This window comes from Hyperolius riggenbachi, chromosome 6, assembly GCF_040937935.1.
Source record: "Hyperolius riggenbachi isolate aHypRig1 chromosome 6, aHypRig1.pri, whole genome shotgun sequence".
In the NCBI taxonomy this organism is placed as follows: Eukaryota; Metazoa; Chordata; class Amphibia; order Anura; family Hyperoliidae; genus Hyperolius; species Hyperolius riggenbachi.
The window spans coordinates 164,165,558-164,190,096 of record NC_090651.1 but is presented as its reverse complement, the minus strand read 5'-3'; the positions used below and the strand labels follow the sequence as shown (position 1 = coordinate 164,190,096).

Sequence of the window (24,539 nt, the reverse complement as noted above, 5' to 3'; positions counted from 1 at the left end):
GGTAGTGGGCACAGGGGATGGGGTCAGACCCCCTCTCCTTCACTTGGGTCCCCTCCAGCTGTTTGCGAATGCACCAAACGGGGAAGCAATTCCCTTCCGTGTGTTACACCACTCGCCGCGTGGCTTCCTTCAATGCCGCCCTCTATACTTCTCCTCCCAATTATTAATGCCGCAGTATAACTACAGTATATAATTTTCCTCATTTATATAGCCCTGACATCTTCCCCAGCGCAACTGTCCACTCAGGGGCTCACAATCTAATCTTTACAACAGTGATTAATACATTATTAGTACATAATGCTAGGAATACACGTTTCGTGTTTTAGCCGATTAGATGGTTCAACTGATAATTTCCAACATGTCCGATTTCCCTTTCGATTCTTTTGCTGCTCGATTTCTGATAGAAGTGAATGGAAAACGAGCGGAAGATAAGAGAATCAACTGCAGAATCGAGTGGCAAAAATGATCGAGAGCAGAAACAAACAGTGTATTCCCAGCATAATAGGCTAGGTCCAATTTTAAAGGAAAGCCAATTAACCTTATCCTTGTTTTTGGGATGTGGGTGTGAAGTTTCCTGGAGAACATACAAACTCAGTGCAGATAGTGCTCTGGCTGGGATTCCAATTAGGGACCCAGCTCTACTATGACATCTTTTTAGTGAAGTGCATGATTCCCTCCTGAAGCAAAGCAATTCCACACCATGGTGATGGTCCTAACGCCATTTCTGTTTTACATAGTGGCTTGAGTTGGAATGTAAACCCTTGTTTAGGGCTCAAATCCTACATCAAAGACAAAAGCCCAGTACATTGTCCAGCTGACATGCAGTATGAGATCCAGGGCTTTGGAGAAAGGAGTTAGAGACATTTGAGTCCTAACTACTAATACATTTAAATTGCAATGAAAACAAAAATACAATGAGTTCAAATGTCTCATTTCACAAAAATACCCTCTATAGGTGTACTGTTATTTTTCCCTGACTAGTTCAGATACATTTTTTTTTAAAGAGATCTGTATCATGTAAGAGTACAGTGCTAAATGATCTCCACTTGAAAGTGGTCATTGAACAACCAATTTACCTATAAAAAGTAGACAGCACTGTGCAGTTGAAGGAACGTGGGAAACATTAAACTTGAGGACCTTTTTCTGATAGAGAAGGTAGAGAACTAAAATATTCATGGGTTTTATAGTGGTTGGGATTTGTTAGACACAATCGATGAGTTTAAAAAGGTGGCCACTAACAATACCATTTTATGAATGATTGTTTGCAAACTTCTTCATGTGAACGATTGGAAATGATTGTTTGGGACCACTAATGGACAAAGCAATCCGATCAGATCTATGAAATCGATCCATTTTTTTAGATTTCATTAATCTGATTGGATTGGTTAGATTTGTCCTTTAGTGGTTCCAAACAATCATTTCCGATCGTCCATACGAAGAGTCGTTTGTAAACGATCGTAAATTGTATCGTTAGTAGCCACCTTTACAGCGGTTCCAGCCTCACCTTGGTTTATATAAGCCACAGTGAAACAGACAATGGCTTGTTGCTGCAAAGGTAGGAAATTCATTGGCTTGCTCCCCACCACGCAATTCTTTATGGTGTTTCTTCTACACAGATACACAACACTACTCACTGTGGCTGTTCCATGCTTTGCGGTCCAGAAATTAGAGGTGACCAAGTGGAGAAGGGAAAAAAAATAGAAACTATGATCGTTAATGAACTTAGCAATTCCCAGAAAAATGTTGGACATAGCAGCTGGTACTGTATTTTGCTCTATTACAAAATATAATGCACAAATAAAAATGCCAAAAGATGCTTAGAGTTCGAACATAAATTTATTTTGCCATAAGATTAAATCAGAAGTCCTGACCAGCATAAAATTTGCTGAGAAAATCAGTAGGACGTGGACTTTCAGTTTCATGGAAGTATCGCATTATATGGGTAGTTTGCTTCCAGACTTTTATTGTCTCTTCTAATTCCATCTTCCCCTAAAAAAAAAAAAAAAAAACATTTTTCAAATCAGATGAAACTATACAAAAAACAAAAAAAGTCAGAATTCTGAAAACCTTGATCTGATATATAATACCCTACAGTTCCACTGGAATACACCTTGAAGAATAAGGTGGTGGTGGTGCTGTCCCCCTCTGTAAGCTGGTCAACTCAGTGAATCCCCAGCCACTGTGCATACCCAGTGCTGGGCGCATGCCTCCTCGATCATGCTCTTATGGCTGGGAGCATTGTGTGTAGTAGCAGTGTTTAGTTACTGTGCAAGCCCAGAACTCTCCTGGCTATGGAAGGAGGCATGGGGAGTCCTGTAGTCACGCATAGGCGTGCAAGATGCGTTGGGTGGTTAGGAGAAGGTTGTTGAAGGAGCAGGGTGGGCAAACTGGTATGTATCTGCTGATTAGGCTAGAGAAGTAAGTCAGACAGTGTACAGTTTTGTAGGCCGAGCCAGTGGAGGGCTTTGCATGGAGGAGAGGCCAGACAGGAGGGTGTTGCAATAGTCCAGGTGGGAGAGGATTAGGGCATGAACAAGGAGTTTGGCAGTATCCAGGGTCAAGAACGGGCGGATCTTAGAGATATGGATTCAGAGAGAGAGGCCTCACAAAGGGTCTTGCAGTAGTGCAAGTGGGAGATTATGAGGGCATGGACTCTCACCCAGTTTGGCAGCGTCTGGGGTCAGGAAGGGGCAGATCTTGGAGATATTGCATAAATGGAAATCGTGGGCCCTATTAATGCTTTGGATGTTGGGGATAAAAGAGGACAGAGTCCAGTGTGACATCCAGGCAGCGGGAGGAATATGAAAGCAGACATAAAGAGAAACTTTAATCAAGGATTGAACTTCCTTCCAATCAGTAGCCAATAACCCTTTCACACGAGAAATACCTTTAGCCATAAACTCTGAACAAGCATGCAGATCAGTTGTTTCTGACTTAAAGAGGTACTGTTACTAAGGATTGAACTTCATCCCAATCAGTAGGTGATACTTCCTTTGCTACGAGAATCTTTACCTTTTCTCAAAGATCATCAGGGGGTTCAGAATGGCTGATATTGTGGTGGATCCCCTTTCCCGTGTGATGTCAGGACCTGACAGTTTTCTGCCTCTGAACCTTGTTGCATTGTGGGAAATAAATGCATTTGTCAATTGCCAAGCAAGCAGTATCTCCCTCTGTGCACATGTATATCTATAAGGCCTCATTCACGCCTAAAAACGCACGCTATTTGTGCTCTTTTTTTCCCCTCCCGGCGCTCCATTGCGTGCTGCTTTTACGCAAGTCAGGAAATAAACTCTTTGACCCAGAAAATAATAAATACAATGTATTTAAACCAGGGCTGTGGAGTCGGTGCAAAAATTTTCCACCTCTGACTCCTCAGTTTATGAAACCACGACTTCAACTCCGGGTACCCAAAATTGCTCCGACTCCTTAGTCTAAAGCTCCACACCCCACTATACAATCTTGGTATTTCAATCTTACCACTTTCATGTAGTATAAGAGCTTATCCAATCAATCATTCAAGGTATTTTCAATCTGTTGGCCCTTCTACTACATAGATTTGGTAAATCTGTACAACCAAGATTGTATGGTGTGTGTTGAGCATTATACTTACCAGGGCAGTGGATTTTGTACAAAAATCATCCGACTACAGACTCGGAGTCGCTGATTTTAGAAACTGAGGAGTCTAACTCCGACTCTGGGTGCCCAAAATTACTCAGACTCCTAATGCTCATGCATTAGCTGCACAGAGCTCATAGAGATTCATTGCACCAGCGTTTTGTGGGCAATTTTAAAAATCGCCTGCGCTTGAAAAAAGGCCGAAAACACCCCTAGTGTGAATGAGCCCACTAACGCAGTTGTGTCTGCTTTTCAGTTACACATCAATGTTAGGCCTCTTGCACACTGCATGCATTTCAGATTCAGATTCCGCTTTTTAATCTGTTTTTACATCCGATTCCGATTCAGATTTTTAATCTTAACTGCATGCTGCGTTTTTTGATCCGTTTTTCTGTTGAATGTATTCAAGGAAAATCGGAATCGGAAACGGAATCGGAAAACGGATTTGCAGTGTGCAGGGAGCCTTACAGATGCTGATAAGCACACAGAAGCAGACAACTGCTTTAGTAGGCTCAGGCTCTAAAAAAACAACCTTTTAGCCTATGGTAATGTTAGTGGGTGCGGTATAGATAATTGCAGTTGGTGCTGTCTTTTTTTTTTTCTCGTCTGCCAGTAGTAAGGATGAGGACATGCAGACTTATTGTGGATCAAACAACATGAACAAATTACATGGCAAATATCAAACATTTCTTGATCTACTATTTAACTTCTCACTTTGCAGTGTACTGAATTATTTTTTCCCCTTTTCGCTAAAGTTCCTCCAAGCCTGACTGGATTAGCTGTATGCTCGTTTCAGGTGTGTGTGATTAGGATACTACTGCATCCAAGCAGATCAGCACTGTCAGGCAACTGATATTGTTTACAAGGAAATCAATGTGACAGCCACCATATGCTTCTCACTTTAGTTGTATTTTCAAGAATAAATTATTCAGGGCACCCATTATCTTGGTTTCAGCATCAAAAGCCGCTTATATTTATATATTGCTGTATATTAGTTTGTAATCTCACCCTCCCAGTGATGATTAGCCTAGGTAATTATGTTACACAGCCTTCTACCCCAAAGCACTTTGGGAAACCAGGTAGCGGATCCATACTGTGCATGCATGAGTCCGGTTTTGTCCATGCGAAGCATAGATGTTCCAGTCTTCAGAATTACTTGGAGATGAAAGTACTTCCAAAACTTACTGAAGAGTCCTAAAGGCGCAAATTCTGAGCAGGGGACAGTGGTGGAACCAGAGCACAGAGAGAGGACTGGGAAAGTTCTATGGGATTCTGAGCCTTCCATCTTACATATTTAGACTTAAGCGAGACTCGTTTCAGGGTTGCCAAGCATATCTGTAACTTTCCAGCCCTCCTATGCCCATTCTGTGCTGCACTGGACCCTCTGATCTTCAACATTAAAAGTAGTAGACTGCTCACTGTCACGCTCCTCCACATGCACAAGCCCGGCTACACTACACAGTTGCAAAGTACGGCCTGTGCACAAGCAGCTGCATGCTACTGCACAGACATGAGCCCACTGGCGCCTGCACAGTGCAGCCATGCTTAAAGGACTTACGAGGCGAAAAAACGTAATTTTGGTCTTTACCTGTTTACTATGTGAATCCATAGGTGTGTTACAATGCGTCCTCCGTTGCATTCCGCCTCAAAAGTATCTTTTATATTCCCCCCAGGCTACGACCCGACCCCACAGCACGGGTCGTCTCCTATGCCACATTCAAGATGGCCGCCGCAAAGATCCGCGGCTGCGCAGTACGCATGGCGGAGACTGCGGCTGCGCAGCTCTCCGCCCTCGCTGTGAGCGCGCCCGCTGTCACAGTAGGATGACGCTAACAGCGAGTACGCGGCTGGGCGAGGGTGGAGAGCTGCGCAGCCGCACTCTCCGCCATGCGTACTGCGCAGCCGTGGATCTTTGCGGCGGCCATCTTAAATGTGGCATAGGAGACGACCCGTGCTGTGGGGTCGGGTCGTAGCCTGGGGGGAATATAAAAGATACTTTTGAGGCGGAATGCAACGGAGGACGCATTGTAACACACCTATGGATTCACATAGTAAACAGGTAAAGACCAAAATTACGTTTTTTCGCCTCGTAAGTCCTTTAAGCATAGAAATTAGCGTAGCTGAAAAGATGAGGGTCTTGGCCAGCATCAAAGGATTTGCGGAGGATCGAAAAAGCCTCTGCAACATTAATTTTTAAGATTCAGGTTTATATTAAAGAGAACCTGAGGTGGGTTTGAAGAATATTATCTGCATACAGAGGCTGGATCTGCCTATATAGCCCAGCCTCTGTTGCTATCCCAAACCCCCCTAAGGTCCCCCTGCACTCTGCAATCCCTCATAAATCACAGCCACGCTGCTGACAAACAGCTTGTCAGAGCTGGCTGTGTTTATCTCTATAGTGTCAGTCTGCTGCTCTCCCCGCCTCCTGCAGAACTTCAGTCCCCGCCTGCATCCCTTCCATCCCTGCTGATTGGAGGGAAGGGACGGGGGCAGAAACCGGAGCTATGCAGGAGGCGGGGGAGCAGCTGAGACTGACACTACAGATGTAAACACAGCCTCACAGCACGGCTGTGATTTATGAGGTATTGCAGAGTGCAGAGGGACCTTAGTGGGGTTTGGGATAGCAACAGAGGCTGGGCTGTATAGGCAGATCCAGCCTCTGTATGCAGATAACATTCTTTAAACACACCTCGGGTTCTCTTTAAAGCACACTCACAAGCAGAAGTTTTCCTATATCTGTGTATGCATTGCTGCAAAGTGAATTTATCCTAGCAGAAGCTGCTTCATTAGCCGATATCATTTTGAAACTTTGAGCCCCTATTTAAATTAACTTTTCTAGCCAAGTTGATGGCTTTTGCACATGTGTGCGTAGTACTGTGTTGAACACTCCCAAGCACATGCTCTCACGCATGCACCACAGAAGCCGCCGATCTGGCCAGCTCCGAGGGGACAGCAGAAGAGTGGTTGCCAGCGATTAGGGACGCAGAGACTTCAAGGGACTGGAGGAAGCCCCAGATAAGTAGAGCAGCATTGATTTAAAGCTCATGTTTCCATTAACCACTTAAGCCCACAGGGTTGTTTATTTTTTGCATCTGAGCAACTTTCACCTCCCATTTGCCAATAACTTTATCACTACTTTATCACAATGAATTGATCTATATCTTGTTTTTTCTGCCACCAATTAGGCTTTCTTTAGGTGATACATTTTTGCTAAGAATTAATTCTAAATCCATTTTAACAGGAATATTAAGAAAGAAATGGAAAAAATTGCTCAGTTTTTCGCAGGGCTGTGGAGTCGGAGTCGGAGTCGTGGAGTCGGAGTCGTGGAGTCGGAGTCGTGGAGTCGGGCAATTTTGGGTGCCTGGAGTCGGAGTCGGGAAAAAATGCACCGACTCCTAATGAATTTGTAACTGTAATTAAAATAGAAAATATGATAAAATGTTCTATTTCTCAGATAATAGTCATTAAAAATAATGTATATATACAGTATATATACAGTAATAGCTGTGTTCAGTCCACAAAAATGAAATAAACCAATCAAAATTAGTTACTTGTGCTGCTTCAATAAAGCAGTCCCCGTATTTTTAAAGTCAGATATACATATCTGATTGTGACTGTATATATGATGTGTACACAGGAATCTCTTATATATACTAAATAACATCTATGCTGTAAATATAAAGCCTGATGTGTAGCTGTGTCACTAATAGAGATGGTCAATGAGATGGAAATAATTCTGCATTGATGCTGATTTATGCAAATGTATGCACTCCCTTTGCTGATGAAATCAAATAATTTGATATGTTATTAAAATTTGGTTTGGTGACTACAAATTAAAGGGTAACTGAGACGGATGAAAAGTAAAGTTTTATACATACCTGGGGCTTCCTCCAGCCCCCTTCAGGCTAATCAGTCCCTCACTGTCCTCCACCACCCGGATCTTCTGCTATGAGTCCTGGTAATTCAGCCAGTCAGCGATGTCCGGCCGCATGCCGCTCCCACAGCCAGGAACATTCTGTACCTGCGCAATAGTGCTGCACAGGTGTAGTATGCTCCTGGCGGCGGAGTGTGTGCATGCGCACTACCCCCGACTGGCTCAAGTGCCTGGACTCATAGCAGAAGATCCAGGTGGTGGAGGAGGACAACGAGGGACTGATTATCCTGAAGGCGGCTGGAGGAAGCTCCAGGTATGTATAAAACTTTAATTTCATCTGTCTCAGGTTTACTTTGTTATACAGTAGTACTATACTCTACATATGCACTCCCCACAGAGCTGCAGGGAATCCACTGAGAATGCTGTGCACATTGAACACAGAGGTGTTGTCTGTCACCCATAAACCTTGTTCAGATTGTGCATGAAGAATGTGTAATAGAGGAAGAATCTCCTCATTCCCCTGCAGAGTACCTGCACATCATTCTTACATGTACCCACAGTTACATTGCCTAGGGCCTGATAGATGTTCTTTGTTCCGGTCTGTACCTTTTACAAGTACTCTTACCAAGGACTAGTTTTAGTCTAAAGGGAATAAATATACTAGTCTACATATCCTTCTCACTTCAGTTGTCTTGTAAAATTCCTAAGCATTGGCAGTTAAGAGACGAATTTCATGTTACATACTTTTAATCAACAAAATTGTAATATGCAAATGAGAGGAGTCGGAGTCGTGGAGTCGGAGTCGGAGGAATCCTAAACTGAGGAGTCGGAGTCGGTGGATTTTTGGACCGACTCCACAGCCCTGGTTTTTCGCCATTATAGTTTGAAATTAATACATGCTACCGTAATTAAAACCTATGCATTTTATTTGCCCATTTGTCCCGCTTATTACATCATTTAAATGAATAATACATTTGCATCCATCACTATTTAGAAGCCCATAATTTAACCTCTTGACGACCAGCTAACGCCGATTGGCGTAAACTGGTCGTCTGCGGGTAACCATGGAAACGGCCGCTCGATCTTTCCATGTCAGTTCACGAAGGGTGTCTCCATGAACAGCCGGAGAGCCGCCGATGGCGGCTCGCCGGCAAAATGTAAACAGGCGGGGAAGAAATCCCCGCTGTTTACATCATACGGCGCTGCTGCGCAGCAGCGCCGTAAGGCAGATCGGCGATCCCCGGCCTCTGATTGGCCGGGGATCGCCGGCATATGATAGGCTGAAGCCTATCCTTCAATGCGCAGGACGGAAATCCGTCCTGCGCAGCACACAGGGGAAGGGAGAGGGAGGGAGCGGGCGAGAGGGCGGAAAGCGCTGCGGAGGGGGGCTTTGACGAGCCCCCCCCGCTAAGCAACTGCAGCCGGCGGCGATCAGAACCCCCCAGCAGGACATCCCCCTAGTGGGGAAAAAAGGGGGGTAGTCTGATCGCCCTGCTGCACTCCTGATCGGTGCTGCGGGCTGTAGAGCCCACGCAGCACCGATCAGTGTAAAATCCCCTGGTCGGCAAGTGGTTAAAGAATTATATTACTATACTCCTTTGACGTGCATGTTTAAAAAGTTCAGACCCTTAGGTAACTATTTGTTTTTTGTTTGTTTTGTTCTTGTAATTTTTTTTTATTTTTTTGTATTAAAAATGTTGTGGGTAATTTTTGGTGTGGGAGGTAAACACATTTTTTATATATTTAAAATTAGCTACTTATTAAAAAATGGATGTGCTAGTTTTGCTATTGGACACAGTGAAAAAGTCCTGGAAGCGTGATCGTACGCTTCCAGGAAGAAGAATGAGGACAGGAAACTTTTTGTAACTCAGAAAAAACGCAGCCTCTGATTAGAGGTTGTCGGTTTTTCTGCGGGGGGCTTTGATCAATGAATGGGATCTATAATCCCATTCATTGATCGCTGGGCTAACGGCCGGCGGCGGCGGGAGTGCGCGCAGCCTATCTGGACGAGAATGTTTGTCCAGATAGGCTCAAAGGATACCCGAGGTGACATGTGACATGATGAGATAGACATGGGTATGTACAGTGCCTTGCACACAAATAACTATGCGGTGTTCCTTTTTTTCCTTTCTCTACCTGAAAGAGTTAAATATCAGGTATGTAAGTGGCTGACTCAGTCCTGACTCAGAAAGTGACTACAGTGTGACCCTTACTGATAAGAAATTCCCCTTTTTATCTTTCCTGCTCTCAGAAGCCATTTTCTGCTAGGAAAGTGTTTTATAGTTGGAATTTCTTATCATTGAGGGTCACACTGTAGTCCCTTCCTGACTGTGTCAGGACTGAGTCAGCCACTTGCATACCTGATATTTAACTCTTTCAGGCAAAGAAAGAAAAAAAAAAAGGAACACAGCATAGTTATTTGTGTGCTTGGCACTGTACATACACGTCTATCTCATCATGTCACTTCGGGTATCCTTTAAAGATCTTTGAACATTGAGTGGGAGCTGTACACATGCTAGATTATTTGCCAAAAAAGACCTAAATGGCTACTTTGAACAAGGTCAGTGTAGCGTGTTTACAAGGCTCTAAATCTTGTCAAAGACATCTTTGTCTGTAGCATTGTTTTTTTTCTAGTTTAGCTTGTGAAGCGGGGAAAAACAGAAATAAATCACCCCCTTAATATCTACATTTTACTGATTCGTTTGCAACTGGAAATAAAGACACCAAAAATTATCTTCCAGCTGTTTAGGTATTGCAAATTGGACTAGCCTTTACTTATTGCAAATTGTGAAACCCAAGTGAAAGATAGAATGGCCCCATATAAGAAACAAAAAATAAAAACTATATTACTTGTAAAGCCAATCAAGTGTAGTTCTACACTTCTGTATTAACTAACTTCTCGCACAACACTAGAGTGTCACACCTGTTTGCAGGTGAAAGTTTGATGCTCACAGCTGTGTATATGCATACATAAAGTACTTGCATACTTTTTGCAAGTTGGTAACCAAATTACTGAAGACAAAAGGTCAGGTAACTGGCATTTTTGAAAACTGAAATGAAAAAGGTAAAGGCCTCCATATTCCTGTGGACCCAAACGCTTGCACTGGACAGAAGAGAAATGCACCCTGTATGTATTTAGAGTTTACCCTGCCTCATTCCCTCTCATCTGTGTCTAATCACAAGTTGTAAATTTGAACCATAAGCTGTGTCAGCTGATTGCCATGGCAGAGAGGCTAATTTGAAAACACCAGATGTTCATAATATTTCTGGTTCCATGAAAGCAGGAAGTAGATACACTGAAGATTTATCGCAGGATTTATATCAACTAAAAAAATAATTTTCTTTAACCGATTCCGGCACGACGCAGTACAAATCTACGGCGGGCAGGGGGCGCTGCGGTCCTGACCGGACGCATCTTTTACGTCCCATTGACCGCACGCCCCCGCCATTCCTGTCGTGTTCAACCCGCCGAAATTCGCATGCTCTGCCGCCTCTATGACGGCAGAGCACTGTGAGCCGGGCAGGAGCAGTTTTTATTGGCTCCTGGCCCTGTCTTTCATGTAAGCAGCTCCCATTGGCTTACATGGGAAAACAGGGTGAGGAGCCAATGAGAGCGGCTCCTGACCCGCTCACATGACTCTTCCGTCAGAGACGAAAGAGTCTGTATCCTAGGGGTCCCGGCGAGCAGCGATGACGGCGGTAAGGTGCGGCGATTCATCAGGAATTCGTCGGGATTGGACCAGCGGTCTCTAGTCCTTAGGTGCCCGGAGACCGCTGGTCCGAAACTGGTTAAAAGGTTATTATGCTATTGCGTATCTTTTAGAGTAGAGAGGAAGTTTTGAGTTTAGGTCCGCTTTAACACACATTACCAAACAGGACAAGATTCAACATGATTTTTATGCTGTTACCTGCACAAACACTAAGCCCACTCAGTAAAATGGTCAGATTAATCAAATCCAGTACAAGTAAAACTAGTTCAAATGCATAGTATATGCCCAGATCAAGGAATACAATTGGTCCCTCTGTGCATCTGCTCCATTTCTGTACCCTTTCTCTTGCACTAGTTTTGATAAATCATCTGTGTACTATGAGGTGTTCCTTTCCATGGCTTCCTTAGGTCTCCACCTGTGTTTAGTGACAGAGAAAACAAGACCTTACCTTGATTACAAGAAGATCAATCACTCTGGGATCTGTGACATGTGCATTCTTCTGGAACATTTCTCTAACCTTGTCACGACCTTGTTTCACACTGATGTCCAACTGATACAAATGTACTGCAAGACACGAGGCGATGACATTACACATTAAAATGGCTTCAATCCATTAAAAAAAAAAAAAAACCTGCATGCCACCAACATAATTTAATAGTCTACAATACTACAGTTATCCCTCTAATGGTGCCCATCCATGGTGCAATTTTTTCGATTAGATAATTTAGTTTGATTATTCCATTACATCGAATATAAAGATTTTTCCAATATGTCAGAACGGATTTTTAGATTTAAAAAAAAAAAAAAAATTACTTTCATTTGATTCTGGAAAATCGAACGTTTTTATTGTACCGTGTATAGGCACCATAACTCAAATGTCTAAAAATGAGACTCTTAGTTTTGCTATACCTCACAATCAGGTTGATGCGCTGGCACAGAAGTGTGATAGTTGGAGACAGGCAAAGATATTTACTTTGTTATACCTGTGTAGCGTTTCCTCCAGTATGGCTCTGCTTACCTTATTCCTGTACCAGGGATGTGGAGTCGGAGTTGGAGCAATTTTGGGTACCCGGAGTCAGTGATTTCATAAACCGAGGAGTCGGAGTCAGGAGTTGGATGATTTGTGTACAAAATTCACAGCCCTGGTAAGCATTAGACTTATGGTACGTACACACTTGCGACTATGGTCTTTGAAACAGCAGCTTAAAGATCGGTCTGCCGACAATCGTGTAAAGAACTTTACCAGACGATCATTAAAGAGAAACTCCGACCAAGAATTTATCTTTATCCCAATCAGTAGCTGATACCCCCTTTTACATGACAAATCTATTGCATTTCACAAACAGACCATCAGGGGGCGCTGTATGACTGATATTGTGGTGAAACCCCTCCCACAAGACGCTCTGAGTACCGCGGTACTCTGGGCAAACTGCCACAATGTAACAAGACTCACAGACAGGAAATGGCTGGTTACAGCTGTCTGTAACAGCCAGAACAGCTAGAAACAGCTACATAACCTGCCCACAGTAACAATGTCACCATGTAATACATGTCAGAATATGAATCTGGGAGAGGAAAGATTTTACAATGAGCAAACACTGACTAAATCATTTATACATAATTGTAAAAATGAAGCACTTTTTTATTACATTATTTTCACTGGAGTTCCTCTTTAAGTACGACGAACGAACGATACCGGCACGATGAGAAAATCCAACAGGACGGATCGTATGGAGCGACAATAGTTACAAAACTATAGTGTCTACAGACATCGTCCGAGAACGATCGTTACAAGGGCCAATGCGCCTGCGTTGGATTCTGCCCAGCTTCCGTACTTCCTGTGTAGCACGGCCCATAAAGATTGTTACGGTACATTATAAATTTCAAATAAAACTTTGTTTTCAAGTTATCATATATTTTTTTTTATCTGTTGTAATTCCATTTTGGTGTTTTTTTTTTAATTTTATATAAATATGTACGCATTTCCCTCTGATCGTTCTTTTCTGCGAGAACGATCGTTAAAATGTGAAATGATGATCGCTGCATTCCAATCGTTCCAAGATTGTTCATCTGGTAACTATCGTTCCTTGCAAACGATTGTTATCGCAAGTGTGTACGTACCATCAGGAGTCAGAGTCATTTTGGGTACCCGGAGGTCTCATAAACTGAGTCGTCTGAGGATTTTTGTACCGACTCCACAGCCCTGCCTGTATCTAATCAATATGAGTGCTGTGACATGAAAACGGCAGTTCAGCTAAACAAAAAGTTGCTATTTTACAAATCTGCTTTAACTTCATTTTGAATAATGAATAAAAAAATATAAATTTCTATTCATGAGCATTTATTCAAATCTGCTTAGCGTGACGTCCATATTTAATTTGCTTTTTAAATTACTATATTAGACATTGAGCAAATTGCTAAGTAAGGGCTCGGTCACACTAGAGGCTTTTTTTAAATTTTGTAAGCGTAGGCGGTTTGTACAAATTGCCCTAAAAGCGCTTACACTATGCTTTCCAATTAAATAGTTCTCATTGGGGCTTTCCGTTTGCTTGCTTCTGACAAGTGCTGCATGTACCCTTTTCAGGGCAATTTGCCCTGAATTGAAGGTATAGGAGAGAGAAAAAAAAAAAAAAAAAAATATCGCAAAGCGCTTGAAAAAGCGATTTGTATAGCGATTTACCCAGCACATTGTGCTTAATTATTCCCGGGGGCAAAGTAATCACTTCATGACTGACGTCAGGATGGGATTTAAAGGGAACCTTAACTGCTGCGGAAAAATAAATTCACTTACCTGGGGGCTTTCCCAAGCCTCCTGCAGCCGTCCTGTGCCCGCGCCGGTCCTTCGGTGCCCTCCGGTCTCCCTCCGCCGCTGAGTTTCGATTTCGGACGACTGCCAGTCGTCCTGGGGCCTCTTCCACATTCCTTGTCGTAAACTGCAGTAAAGCGCGTCCGCATGACGCCAAACGCGTCATCGCATGACGCCAAACGCGTCATGCGGACGCGCTTTACTGCAGTTTACGACCAGGAATGCGGAAGAGGCCCCAGGACGACTGGCAGTCGTCCGAAATCGAAACTTAGCGGCGGAGGGAGACCGGAGGGCACCGAAGGACCGGCGCGGGCACAGGACGGCTGCAGGAGGCTTGGGAAAGCCCCCAGGTAAGTGAATTTATTTTTCCGCAGCAGTTAAGGTTCCCTTTAACCACTTCACAACTGAGGTTTTTTACCCCTGGAGCACCAGAGCAATTTTCACCTTTCAGCGCTCCTTCCATTCGTCTATAAAACTTTATCATTACTTATCGCAATGAAATGAACTATATCTTGTTTTTTTCGCCACCAATTAGGCTTTCTTTGGGTGGGGCATTATGCCACGAATTATTTTATTCTAAATAGGTTTTAATGGGAAAATAGGAAAAAATGTGGGGAAAAAAACAAAATCTTTATTTTGCAGTTTTCGTCCATTATAGTTTTTAAATTTTGCATGCTACTGTAATTAAAATCCATGAAATTTGCCCATTTGTCCCGGTTATTACACCGTTTAAATTATGTCCCTATCACAATGTTTGGCGCCAACATTTTATTTGGAAATAAAGGTGCATTTTTTTCAGTTTTGCGTCCATCCTAATTACAAGCCCATAGTTTATAAAGTAACAGTGTTATACCCTCTTGACATAAATATTTAAACAGTTCAGTCCCTAAGGTAACTATTTATGTATTTTTTCTTTTTATTACAAAAAAAAATAAATATAATTGGGGAGTGTGGGAGGTAATGAGGTAATTTATAATGTAAAACTATGTATTTGTATATGAAAAATGTTTTTGGGTGTAGTTTTACTATTTGGCCACAGTAATTTTCTGTGCATGCGTCCTGTAAGCATAGGAAGTATGCTTACAGTAAGTGTTATGAGGCTGGGAAACTTTTTTTCACAATGATCGCGCTGCTTCTCATAGAAGCAGCCGATCATTGCTGGGGGGCTTAGATTAATGAACGGGAACGTTTTTTCATTGATCTTCAGGCGAGCGGGTGGCGGCGGGCGGTAGCGCGCGCACGAGCGAGCGGGCGGGAGCATGGTCAGCGGCGAGGTGCGTGTATCTACACTGCTGGTGGGGAAAGGATGTTAAAAGGAGCGTAGATACACGTGCCGTGGTGGTAAAGTGGTTAAATAATTGCTCTGCTAAAGCGCACACAGTGATTTGAAAAAAAAAAAAAAAAAAAAAAAAAAAAAAAATCGCTCAGCGAGAGCGCAACGCAATGTGAGCGAGGCCTAACCAAGATAAACTGGCTGTGGCATTTTACAAATCCTTTATAATCATACTGATACCATAATGTCCATTGATATCTCCTCTACATAATTCCCCTACCAGAGCTGTGTCAGTCAGCCTCTGTGGGCATTCCTGGAAGGGTCATAGGAGGTGAAGGAAAGCTCAGTCGTATTCATAAGTGGATTATGATTACATAACAAGATCAGCTAAAATGAGTGGTCTTCTGACCTGCACATTCAAAAGCTAGTATTTATTGTCTAGCAGCACAATAAAGAAATTCTGTATAGATAATTTGGACAACAATTACAGAATTTAACAGCTAACCAGGTGTCATAGCTCACTGTAAAGCCCAATCTACATGATACGATTCTTTGTGCGACTTGATTACAATTCTATTTACGATCCGATTAAATCCAACATGTCCGATCGGGATACGATTTAATTCGATTTGCCATTGCAAAACAATGGCGAATTGAATCCCGATCGGACATGTTGGATTTAATCAGATCGTAAATAGAATCATAACCAAATCGCACAAAGTATCGTATCGTGTAGATGGGGCTTAAATCAGCCTAGCCACAGTGACAGCTGTATTACCTCAATTCAGTAATTTAGGAGTGGAGAAATGTACATTATATGGAATTTAGGCGCCACTGTCTGTAATCCAGGAGACAGCAGGATTTGTGAGCCAGCTCAATTAACAAGAACACAATTTGGCCTAGTGCACACCAGAGCGTTTCCGCTGCGGTTTGCGATCCGCTTGCGGGTGCGGATCCGCTAGGGTAATGTATTTCAATGGGCTGCTGCACACCAGAGCGGGAGGCGTTTTGCAGAAACGCATACTCCCGGGCTGCTGCAGATTTTGGATTGCGGATGCGTTTCTGCCTCAATGTTAAGTATAGGAAAACGCAAACCGCTCTGAAAAACGGCACTTCAGAGCGGTTTTGCCGGCGTTTTTGTTACAGAAGCTGTTCAGTAACAGCTTTACTGTAACAATATATGAAATCTACTACACCAAAACCGCTACACAAAACCGCAAAACGCTAGCTGAAACGCTACAGAAAAATAAGAAAAAGCGATTCAAAATCTGCTAGCATTTTGCGGATCTGCTAGCGGTTTTTGGTGTGCACCAGGCCTTTCAGAAGAACGCAAAAAGTTAGGTGCCAGGCATAGTGGGCCATAAGTGCACCCTCCTCATCCCCGAAGGGCCACACTGTTACATTCAGAAACAGATACAGTTTATTTTGAGCAATAAACAATTTCTATGTTAAGCCAATTTGTGAAAAATGTAAGAAAAAAAAAAGAAATGGGTTTAAAAAGTTTAAGTTGAAAATTTGGGTGCCGCCATAGGGGTCCAATAAATTTAATTGGAAAGGAAGAAAAATTTGGTCACCCGATAAATATCAGGATTCCTTACTGATAAATTTAATGGGCAGGCTGCCTTTTGACCACTGTTCAGGTCTGCATTCTGCAGGTCTCTGGAAGAGAGATCTTTTGTCAGTTTGGCAGCTTGCTGCTGAGGAATTTGCATACGTTTGTCATGCAGATTGCCTAGCCACATCCTTTGTAGGCTTGCTCTATATATACACCATGTGATATCACAGACCTGGGCTGGTCATAAGGGTTAGTCCTGTGAAACACTCTTGGAGTGTCAGCCTTGCTCTTTGTTTAAAGATTAGCCTAGAGTAATTCCTGGGACTGCACTAGGCAGGTTCCCTAGTGCAGTTAGGATTGCATATCTGTTTTGTTTGTCTGTTGCGATTGTTCTGTCCCAGCAGTGGTCAACAGGAAGTCGTTCTGATCTTTGTTATTGGAGTATAGCTGGAGCAGCGGTTGCTACCAGCCATCTCCTCTATCTGTCTTCCTGATTCGCACTCGCCTTGCGCTAGTGCTGTGGATCCTTCTGTCTTCCTGGATTGCACTCGCCTTGCGCTAGTGCTGTGGATCCGTCTGATCTCCATCTCTCTTGCTGTACTTGGATCGCACTCGCTCTGGCGGAAAGAGCAGTGGATCGTATCTCTCACTTATTCCTGTTTCCGTGTATCTGTCTTGTCTGCTACGAACGCTTGCTGGAGGCTCGGTGAGGTAACCGTTAAGCAAGCGCTCGCGTCCTCTGTTTCATGTTTGTCTGTCGGTGGTTAGTTAGGCGTGCTTGTCTCTGTTGTGCTTATCACGCGGAGACCGCGCATAAACGCGTGCACTGTTGCGAATGAGTGCGGTGTTCACGTTTAGTTAGCGTTTGTTATTTTCCTTATCTTCTCATTGTATGATTTGCTGTGCCTTTGCTACTCTCGTGCTCTGCCTTGCTGTAGCCTTGTGTCACCTCTGGCAATCGCCTCTCCCGCGATTGCGTTCCTACTTCATATCTGCTGTTATGCACCGTTGCGGGTTGGCGACTAGTTTGGTGCACACACATACAATCTGTCCCTTTGCTCAATCTCTTTCGCAATCGCTTCTCAGGCGATTGCATTCTCACTCGGTTTCCTTTGTTGTGTGTCCGCCGTCGCAGGTTGGCGTCTAGATTGGTGGACATACATACATTCCTCATCTGTGCTTATTCGGTCTTGTGTCGCTGTTAGCAATCGCCATCTCTGGCGATTGCCTTCTCACTTTATCTTCCTGGTTGTGTGTTCATCGTCACAGGGTGGCGACTGGATTGGTGGACACACATACCCTCTGTCGCTTTGATCTCTCTCGTTCAGGGCGATCTTGCCCTGCGTTTCTTCCCTTCGTACAATTCCTGTCTGGCGTCTGTGGCAGGGCAGAGGAGCTGTTCCTCAGCACTTCACAGCTCCACCTGTCGACAGGAATTTCCCTCTACAGGTGCATTGCACCTTTTGCTGGGTTTCCTTAAATTACACGCTTGTGGAGGATTTCCGCAGTGTCAGCGCACGTCTTGTGCGCTAATCACGGAGAGAATTCCACAATCGTTACAATAACCTGCCCACAGTAAAAATGTCACCATGTAATAAATGTCAGAATGTGAATCGGGGAGAGGAAAGATTTTACAATGAGCAAACACTGACTAAATCATTTATACATAATTATGGTAAAAATGAAGCACTTTTTTTTTACTACATTATTTTCACTGGAGTTCCTCTTTAAGGGCTTGCTCACACTACGAGCGTTTCCGATTTTTTTTAAAGTGCTGGCGATTTTAGAAATCGCCCCAAATAGCGCTTGTACAATGATTTCCTATGAGAGTGTTCACATATGCGCGTTTTGATTTTATTAAAATTGCAAACGTGCTATATGTACCATTTTCTGAGAGTTTCTGCTCAATGGAAGGTATAGGGAAATTGCAAGCACTTGAAAAAGTGCTTTGAATTGCGATTTCCTGAGAGCTTTTAAGAATACATACATTGTATTTATGCTTTTCCGGATCAAAGAGTTCACTTCCTGACTGATGTCAGGAAGCAAATAAACTAATTGCTGAGCAAAAGCGCTTTTCTAAGTGCAAAGCGCAGGGAAACGCACTCTATAAATCACTCAGCACTGGCGATTTATGATGTGAACAAAGCCTAAGTGGTGAGAGCTATGTTTCCTGTGTGAGCTGTTGCATGATTACTGCACGCAAATCCCTGCAGATTGAGCTCTGTGCATTTTAAACTAGCTTAGACATTGTCTGTGCTCACTTGCTGAAGCACTGAAGAGAAAAAGTGACTCCTAATTATAAACTGAATTAAGATCCAGTACTGCAGTGTACAAGTACGGTATGTGCTTGAGCAGGGCTGTGGAGTCGGTACAAAAATCATCCGACTTCTCAATTTATAAAAACACCAACTCCAGGTATCCAAAATTGCTCCGACTCCTCAGTCTAATTTTTACAAAGGCTAGGAGTCTGATTTTTACAAAGGCTATGGATTTGGTTAAAAAAAAAAATCATCCAACGTCTCTGTCTATTGAAACCACTGATTTGACTCCAGGTACCCAAAATTGCTTTGACTCTGACTCCACAGCCCTGTGCTTGGGTATGACAATTTCTGATAAAATAAACTTCTGATATAGTAAACTACTTTTCCCGGCCACTTGGAGTTTACTATAAAGGGGGATTATACTGTAACTAGACATAAGCCAACCCGTTTACAAACAGGCATCCAGGGCTCTGCCACAACCGTGCACGGCTGCGCTCCCCGATGCGCACACATGGCCATGCCCCGTCCTCTTGCTGTTCCAAGTAAACAAGAATAATAGAGGCGCCAAAATAGGATAAAAAAATTAAAAAGAGGCGCTCTGGCTTTACATTGATCTACAATTGTGTTCTCCTTTCTCGATTGCCTGATGAAGCAGGATGTTGGCCCGTGAAACGCGTTGCATCATATTTTGGAAATTGCTTTTGAAATAAATACAGTTGTAAAATTAACGGCTGAATTTGGCCTTGTCATTTATGTACTTGAGGGAGGTGAATCCACCCATGTCCCTCCTTTTAGACGATTTTTAATTTTTTTATCCTATTTTGGTGCCTCTATTATTCTTGTTTACTTATATACTTAGTCCACCCTTGGTGGAGGGGTGTATCCCCAATTTTTTTCCTGTCTATAGAGATCCACTTTTTAAACCTGAGTGGGGTCAGGTGATAATTCTCCCCACTTCCCGTTTTAGTGGTCGCCTGTGTGGTGACCCTTGTTTGTGAGTATAATCTTAATTGCATACATTCTTCAGATTCTGTGAACATACTACACTAGATTGGGCTCTCGGTTTTTCCTTGTTTTTCAAAGCATCTTCTTGCTGTTCCAAGTTCGCCTGTGTGCTGTGATTGGGAGTATTTTTTTTTTATTCTCATTGCTTCTGCAAACAATGTTTGAAGTGTACCCGAGCCGAAGCTCAGGTACAAAATCAGATACTTAAAGAGAGGGAATCCTCAGGATCTGGCTTCCCTTGGTGGACTGCTGTTCCCCGTCGCTGAGCAATTAGTGGCAAGGCATTCCCCTTGAAGATGCTAATCCTATCAGGGCTACACCGCTCCTCTTCCACAGGCTTGAGCCCCCTGGGGCATGCGCAGTAGCACGGAGCCACGGGCTCCAAGCTACTGCGCTTGCATGAAGTCGAGCTTCTAATGGACGTCCATGAATGTGGAAGAGAAGCTGCATGGCCATGAGGGCTGTGATCGGCAACGGGGAACTTCTGACAACTAAGGGAAGCCTCAATGCGGAGCAGTGCTTTTCAGCGCTGCTAGATTTGGGCGCAGCCGGCGCCTCCATAGACTTCAATAGGAATCACTCCTATTGAAGCGCTCAGTGAGTAACGTCGGCTCCTTCAGAAGATGGAGCCGAGGTTGCTTAAAAACATAATAATTCGGCCTCCAGCAATCGCTGGAAGCCAAATTATTTCATTCCCTCACTATCCATGGCGGCCTGGAGGGGGAATAGTAATTAAATCGGCCCGGACTTGTGCAGAAGCAGGATCAGCTATATACCGCTGTATCCTGCGCCCAAGTCTACCGGCGCCGATTTCAAATGTACTCACTCAATGGGATCCTGAGGCTTCCTTCTCTTCATGGGAAGTATCTGATTTTGAACCCGAGCTTTACATTAAAATGCAAAGTGCTCAATATGCAGGGATTTGCATTCAATAGCTTGCAAATAAAGCATAGAGCTAATAGTGTTCTCATCTGTCCACAATTCTGTGCAGCCTGGATGATACTGTACCATTGCAATCATACACACGCTAGTCACAGATGACAGGCAATTCAGAATCAGGCAGCAGCTTACAAAGGAAGCATAGATTTTGGGGTAAACCACTCAGAACAGAAACAAGGGTCATACAGACCAAACATTGTACATATTGATGAGGCCTGTTGGCAAAGTGTTACCTGTGATTTTACCAGTACTATTCTTCGGTAGTGAAGCATAATCCACTCAGACCCAAAGTAGTGTGCAGATAGATAGTAGTGGGCCAAAAAAAGGCGCTAGTCTACTTTAGGGGACCCACCGCAAATCCCCATAGACACTTTCAGCTGGGCTGCAAAACGGAAAAAATGGCTTCCGTTTGCTTGTTGAAACCCCCACAAGCCTTATATCCCCGGGTAGCTACGCATGTCCTCTAACGAATTTTGCGGGTTTCGGTAAAAAAAAAAAAGTTTGAACTGACTGTGTAGGAGCCGCGGAACGACCGCAATTTCGGGTCCGTCGGCCATCTTGGTTCTGCTCTGCAGGTCGTTTCTTCCTCCTCATTGGAGGGATTGTTAGGTGGGGGCGTGCCAGCTAACAAACCCTCCAATGAGGAGGAAGAAAGAGACCTGCACAGCAGAATTAAGATGGCCGACGGAACCGAGATTTAGGCCGTTTGGTGGCTCCTACACGGCCAATTTAAACTTTCTGTTACCGAAAACCTCCCAATTCGTTACAGGGCACGCTTACCTATCCATGGGTATATGGCTTGTGGGGGTTTCAACAAGCAAACGGAAGCCATTTGTTCCGTTTTGCAGCCCAGCTGAAAGTGTCTATGGGGATTTGCGGTGGGTCCCCTAAAGTAGACTAGCGCCCAAAAAACAGGTTTATCATAACAGAAGTTCTATTATATCTGGGTTTACTATACCAGGCGTTACTCCCATATACTCATAAAAGGTGCTTGGCTGTGTCCTATATATTTAATTTACTATACCCAAATGTTTATTATATCAGAGTTTGCTATAACAAGATTATACAGTAAATATCTACTAATGGTATTAATACCCTTATGGGAAGCAAAACTAATATACTGGCGTTTGCACCCTCTAAAGCACCGTTTTTCCTCTGTGAGGGACCTGTATATAGAATGTTTATAGCAGGCTACGTCCAAGGTTAGCGGCCATGAAGGTCGGGAAGAAGCGGAGATTCAACCGATCAGTTTTACCTGTGTTGGGCACCTCCCGGTACCAAGCTCGGTACAATTCTCGCACCCTCCGTTTAGCTTCTCCAACATCTCTGCTAAAGAGTGGTTTGACAGCCCCAACTGTCCGAGTCGCTGCAGCTTTGGCAGTGGAAGCTGCCATCTTTCCTTCGCTAGACAGCTCTGCGCATGCGCACTGTCAGGAGAGCGGCCAATAACTGTTGCAGGAAGTCATGGTTCTTTATGCTCCTGCGTATCTTCTCCTTCCTACTGTACTAGTGTACTAATCTCGACTGGCGATTTGCTAGGCGGTCTGATGGTGCCAGCTATAGTGTTTGGCTCATAATGTATATTAATGATGCATGGATAATATTCATGTATGGCATAGCTAGCGCTTATTTTGCTGTTTAGTTGTGAAATGTACGTTTTGTGAAATTATTTCTGGTAATTTATTAGTTGCATAGCTCCCAACTGTCCCTCTTTCGGAGGGACAGTCCCTCTTTGGGAGCCCTGTCCCTCTGTCCCTATTTCCTCCTCATTTGTCCCTCTTTCAGGACTTTGTCCCTCTTTCTATGTAAATATATATATATATTTCTCTACTAAAAAAATGTGTTTGATTGACTCTAAACTTTATTCCCATGCTTTAAATTGATATATTAGTAATTTTAAAATGTTAATATGAAGGAAAATGAACCAGGATAGAAAGGACCAGTGTGGTTTGACTTATAAAACAACAATCTTTATGGTATGTGTGACTAGGGGTGTGGCGGGGGCGTGATTAGGGGTGTGGCAGGGGCGTGGCTTAAGTGTCCCTCTTTCTCATCTCAAAATGTTGGGAGGTATGTAGTTGGTACATCCGCTTTGTAAATGGCACCTGAAATTGTCTTTCATTTGGCTAGTAATTATCTTGTTCACACGCAGTATCGGCTCTCCGCTCGGAGATAGGCGGAAATAGTGTCGGGTAGTGTTGTCCGGATCATGAACGATTCGGATCTTTGATCCGAATCTATTTTGTGAGTCGAATCATCCGAATCATCAAAATGAGTGATTCGGATCGCAAAAAGGGCGGGGACAGGAGCGACACGCCCCCTCTCAGCGGGCAGCGGTGTCCTGGAAGCAGAGCTGAGATGGATCGCTCTGTTGGATGGGAGGCAGGGACAGGTAGATGAGAGAGAGGGGACATCGGTGCCACTGCCAGATATGTGTAGAGCACACATACTGGCTGCAATGTGCTGCTCATTATAGGCTGTCTGTTCCGTAGTTGTGCACAGTGATCACATTGGTAGCTTTTGGCTCAGCTCAGCACAGCTCAGTAACTTTGCAGGCACTGTGATTGCAGGGCAATATGATCCCCCTGCACTGCTCTAAACAGCTGCACTTTACTTCTGGGAATGCTTTGGGGAATGCTTTCTTTCACTGTGCGACGTTTGTATTCAAAGTACACAGATGAGCATATAGGTGAAATACATGTAAAGCATATGACTGCAGCATGTGGGTATTGTGTGCAAACATTTCTGCTCTCTGCTCGTCCCTCCTCCCTTCTCTGTCCACTCCCTGCCCTCTGTCCATCTTCTCCCCTTCTCTGTGTATCCACCTCCCTCCCCTTCTCCTGTCCACAGCAGGGAAAGACCTGTCCTGCTGTTCATTTCACCCCCGAATGCTTTGGTAGTAAAATGATCCGAGATTCGGATCAAAGATCCGGATCTTTTCAATGATCCGATTCGAATCATCCGGATCATTGAAAAGATCCGAATTTCCCATCTCTACTGTCGGGCCGCTCTACTGCGCAGGCACAAGTCTCCTGCGCTTGTGTAGTAGAGCGGACCCGATGGAAATTGGATATTTCCGCCTATCTCTGTGCTGAGAGCCGCAACAGCGCCCCTGCTGGAGCCAGGCAAGGTAAATAAATGTAGCTTGTCAGGCTTGTCAAGCCTGGATTGCCGGAGACTTCGGGGAAGCCAGCGCTGGATTGCCTGCAGCTACAGGGAAGGGGGAAGCCTCATTGGGACCCTGAGGCTTCCCCCTCCCGAGATGAGTACCCCCAGGGGAACTTTTTTGGTTAGAGTCTCTTTAAGAATAACATCAGGAAGTGAAAATCTCAATCGCTTATCAAAAGCGCTTAGCACTGGCAGACATAGGGCCGTGCAAGCGCACGAGGGCCCCTTAAGTTCCGTTTCCTAAGGGGCCCATTCAGTTTTGCCAGGTTTTTGTTGGTTTTTTTTACTTTTTACCCCTGGGGGGCCCGACTCCTATCCTCCCCCTCCCTCACC

The 24,539-nt window shown here is 43.9% G+C and overlaps 1 protein-coding gene across 1 annotated transcript; it reads right to left on the bottom strand.

Moving 5' to 3' along the window:
- Positions 1-1,817: 1,817 nt before the first annotated feature.
- LOC137521209 (NADH dehydrogenase [ubiquinone] 1 alpha subcomplex subunit 6-like) lies at positions 1,818-22,468 on the bottom strand. Its single transcript, XM_068240167.1, has 3 exons — positions 22,294-22,468; positions 11,648-11,763; positions 1,818-1,989 (listed from the first exon to the last, which is right to left on the bottom strand). Exons 1-3 carry the CDS (start codon positions 22,430-22,432, stop codon positions 1,858-1,860), a joined length of 387 nt encoding a protein of 128 aa, XP_068096268.1. The 5' UTR covers positions 22,433-22,468; the 3' UTR covers positions 1,818-1,857.
- Positions 22,469-24,539: the final 2,071 nt, after the last annotated feature.

Excerpts from the sequence above, each read along its gene's own strand:
- LOC137521209 (XM_068240167.1), bottom strand. The coding sequence starts at position 22,432 with ATGGCAGCTTCCACTGCCAAAGCTGCAGCGACTCGGACAGTTGGGGCT. Across the intron at positions 11,764-22,293 it reads CCGGGAGGTGCCCAACACAG|TACATTTGTATCAGTTGGAC; the intron begins GTAAAACTGATC and ends CGTGTCTTGCAG. Across the intron at positions 1,990-11,647 it reads TTGATCTTCTTGTAATCAAG|GGGAAGATGGAATTAGAAGA; the intron begins GTAAGGTCTTGT and ends TTTTTTTTTTAG.